General features: G+C 38.1%; 1 protein-coding gene across 4 annotated transcripts in view; it reads left to right on the top strand.

Annotated features, from left to right (window-relative positions):
* LOC113829708 (acyl-CoA-binding domain-containing protein 5) overlaps positions 1-2,500 on the top strand; it is a 25,363-nt gene that overhangs the window by 1,272 nt on the left and 21,591 nt on the right. For all 4 annotated transcript variants that reach the window (XM_070118996.1, XM_070118997.1, XM_027382907.2 and 1 more), the window contains exon 2: positions 145-338. In XM_070118996.1, the coding sequence (XP_069975097.1) occupies positions 145-338 (194 nt within the window). The remainder of the gene's footprint in view (positions 1-144; positions 339-2,500) is intronic.

Below are 2,500 nucleotides of genomic sequence, written 5' to 3'. Positions count from 1 at the left end.
ATTGCTCTCAGGATTTATTTAAGGTATTAAAGTATTCTTTTTCTTCTTTCTCTTAATTTTGCCTTTTGTTATGACCCAATTAATAATTTGAGGATATCTATTTTAATACTCTTTAGATTTCTCATTGCATTGCACTTTTTTCAGGACCATATCAGCCGTCTCACGATATGATGCTCAAGTTCTACGCCCTGTACAAACAAGCAGTGGAAGGGCCTTGTAATGAACCTAAACCTGCTTTCTATGAGGTGGTTCGAGGCTATAAGTGGAGAGCTTGGAACAGCCTGGGCAACATGTCGAAGGTGGAAGCTATGTCTACCTATGTGGAGGAACTGAAGAAGGTAAGTGGAATCATTAAGGGAAAGGCCGTAGCATGTTCAGTAGCTTCTTTTGGAATACGCATAGTTCAGTGGCTTTTATTAATCTTCTGATGATAATGTCACTTATCATCTCATTAAGATTGACTGTGAGATTTAACCGGTTATCTTGTTTTTCTCTTCTGCTCCTCATTTTTCTGTCTTATCTTCTATTTCTCTTACTATATTTTTCTCTTTTTTTTCTGCTCTTGTATACATACACTATTATATATGCTTACTATTGTGTACACACTGTTGTATATACACACTTATAAAAAAAAAGTACTTGAGGCTCATGCTTTTCTTTGAGAAACTATTCCTTTATAATCCTTAACCCTTTTTTGCAAGGGTGTATGCATTATCCATTGTGATTTTTTTTTCCACACAGATGGCTACACATGTGCTCAGCCACCAAAGAGTCAATTAATAGGCCTTAGTGACTATACCTGCATTCCTTGCCGTTTTTTCTATGAAAATCGATACTGTTATCATTATTATTTACATTATATTTATTTAAATGATACGAAGGCACTAATGTTCATAAAAGGTAAAGAATCTTTCCAAAATTCAAGGAAAAGTGTAAATAGGTGAGATAGGTAAGACTAGTAATTCACTTCATGGTGACTAAGTACTTGTGGAGCCATCTATGTGTAAACACAATCAGTAAACGTGACCCTATTATGACAGGGCCAGCATTTTGTGTGGCACAATTATTACGCAGTAGTTTAGTCTTTCTGCGAGGATGTGTAACCTGTAACACACCTCTTGTAGACCTGAAGTACATTTGAAGATAACATATATTTTGAATGCTTTGGCTTGATATTATTTTTCTTTCATTGTCCCTCATCAAATGTCCTCCCCACCCCCTTCAGGCATACCAATATCCCACTTAGTAGCTGCTGTATAGATAACTATTTTGCATCTAGCTTTATCTGGAAGAATGGGATGACTGTGGTACATTAACTTTGAATCATTATGTCTTGGTTAATTTAGGTCATTTTGATTTAACCCACTAGTGACTGTATATTTGGAAGCTGATAATCATGATTTCTGGGCGGTATCAAAATTGGCAGGCAGGCTAATCCAGGAAACAGCCTGTGCGCCGCCTGCCATGGGAGACAAAGTACAAATGCAAGCTCTGATTTTTTTTTTTTTTTTTTTTTTTTTTTACCATTTAAGTGCAGTTTTAGTGGTATTATCAGCTTCATTATTTTGGCAATCTTCGGGATATACAAGAAACAGAAATTTGACGTATTAAAAGATATTACATAAGCTTTGAGTTTTTAAATATGCAACAAAACTGTATCAACCCAAATATTCTTTCTCTCTCTCTCTCTCTCTCTCTCTCTCTCTCTCTCTCTCTCTCTCTCTCTCTCTCTCTCTCTCTCTCTCTCTCTCTCTCTCTCTCTCTCTCTCTCTCTCTCTCTCTCTCTCTCTCTCTCTCCTTCCCTACCCTCTTTTTCCTTCTCTCTCTGCCACCCCATCTCCCTTTCTCTCTCCCCTTTACTTCTCTCTCCTCCCCTCTTCTATCCCTCACCCCTCCCTCTACCTCTCTTTTTTTTGCCCTGTGTCCCTGTCCACTCTCTCTGCCCTCTCTCTTCCTCATTCTCTCCCACCATCCTAACTCCCTTCCTCTCCCTGTCTGCTTCACTTTCACTTCCTTCCTCTCTCAGTCTCATTCTCAATAGGTTTAAAGCATATGGCACTAAATGTTACTGCATATCACACAGGGGACAGTTGGTTTGTAGGGGGAAAGCTAAATTTTAGTGTTTTATGTGTAGGATCTGAGATGCGTTAGAGTAATTTTGTGGAAGGCGTCTCTTTTGTCTGCATGTATAATGTGTTGTGGGAGTCTATTCCATTCACAAATGGTGCGTGGAAAGTTTGAGTGTTTGAAGGAGCCGATACTGGTAGGATATCTCAAGTATTTCTGGTTGTGGGTGTTTAGTGTATTAGGTGTTTTTGCATGATGTAAGTATTCTTGTTGATCTATGTTGATTTGGTTGTTTGCGATTTTGTATGTAATTGTTAGTCTGTGTGGTTGTCTGTATATTGAAAGGGCATCCATGTGTAATTGTTGTTTTTATTCATGTTGTGATACCAGGAGTTTTAGTGTAGTTGTTTGTAATGAACTTGGCTGCTGCAGT

Source organism: Penaeus vannamei, chromosome 43 (genome assembly GCF_042767895.1).
Source record: "Penaeus vannamei isolate JL-2024 chromosome 43, ASM4276789v1, whole genome shotgun sequence".
Lineage (NCBI taxonomy): Eukaryota > Metazoa > Arthropoda > Malacostraca > Decapoda > Penaeidae > Penaeus > Penaeus vannamei.
This window is presented reverse-complemented; position numbering and strand designations above follow the sequence as displayed.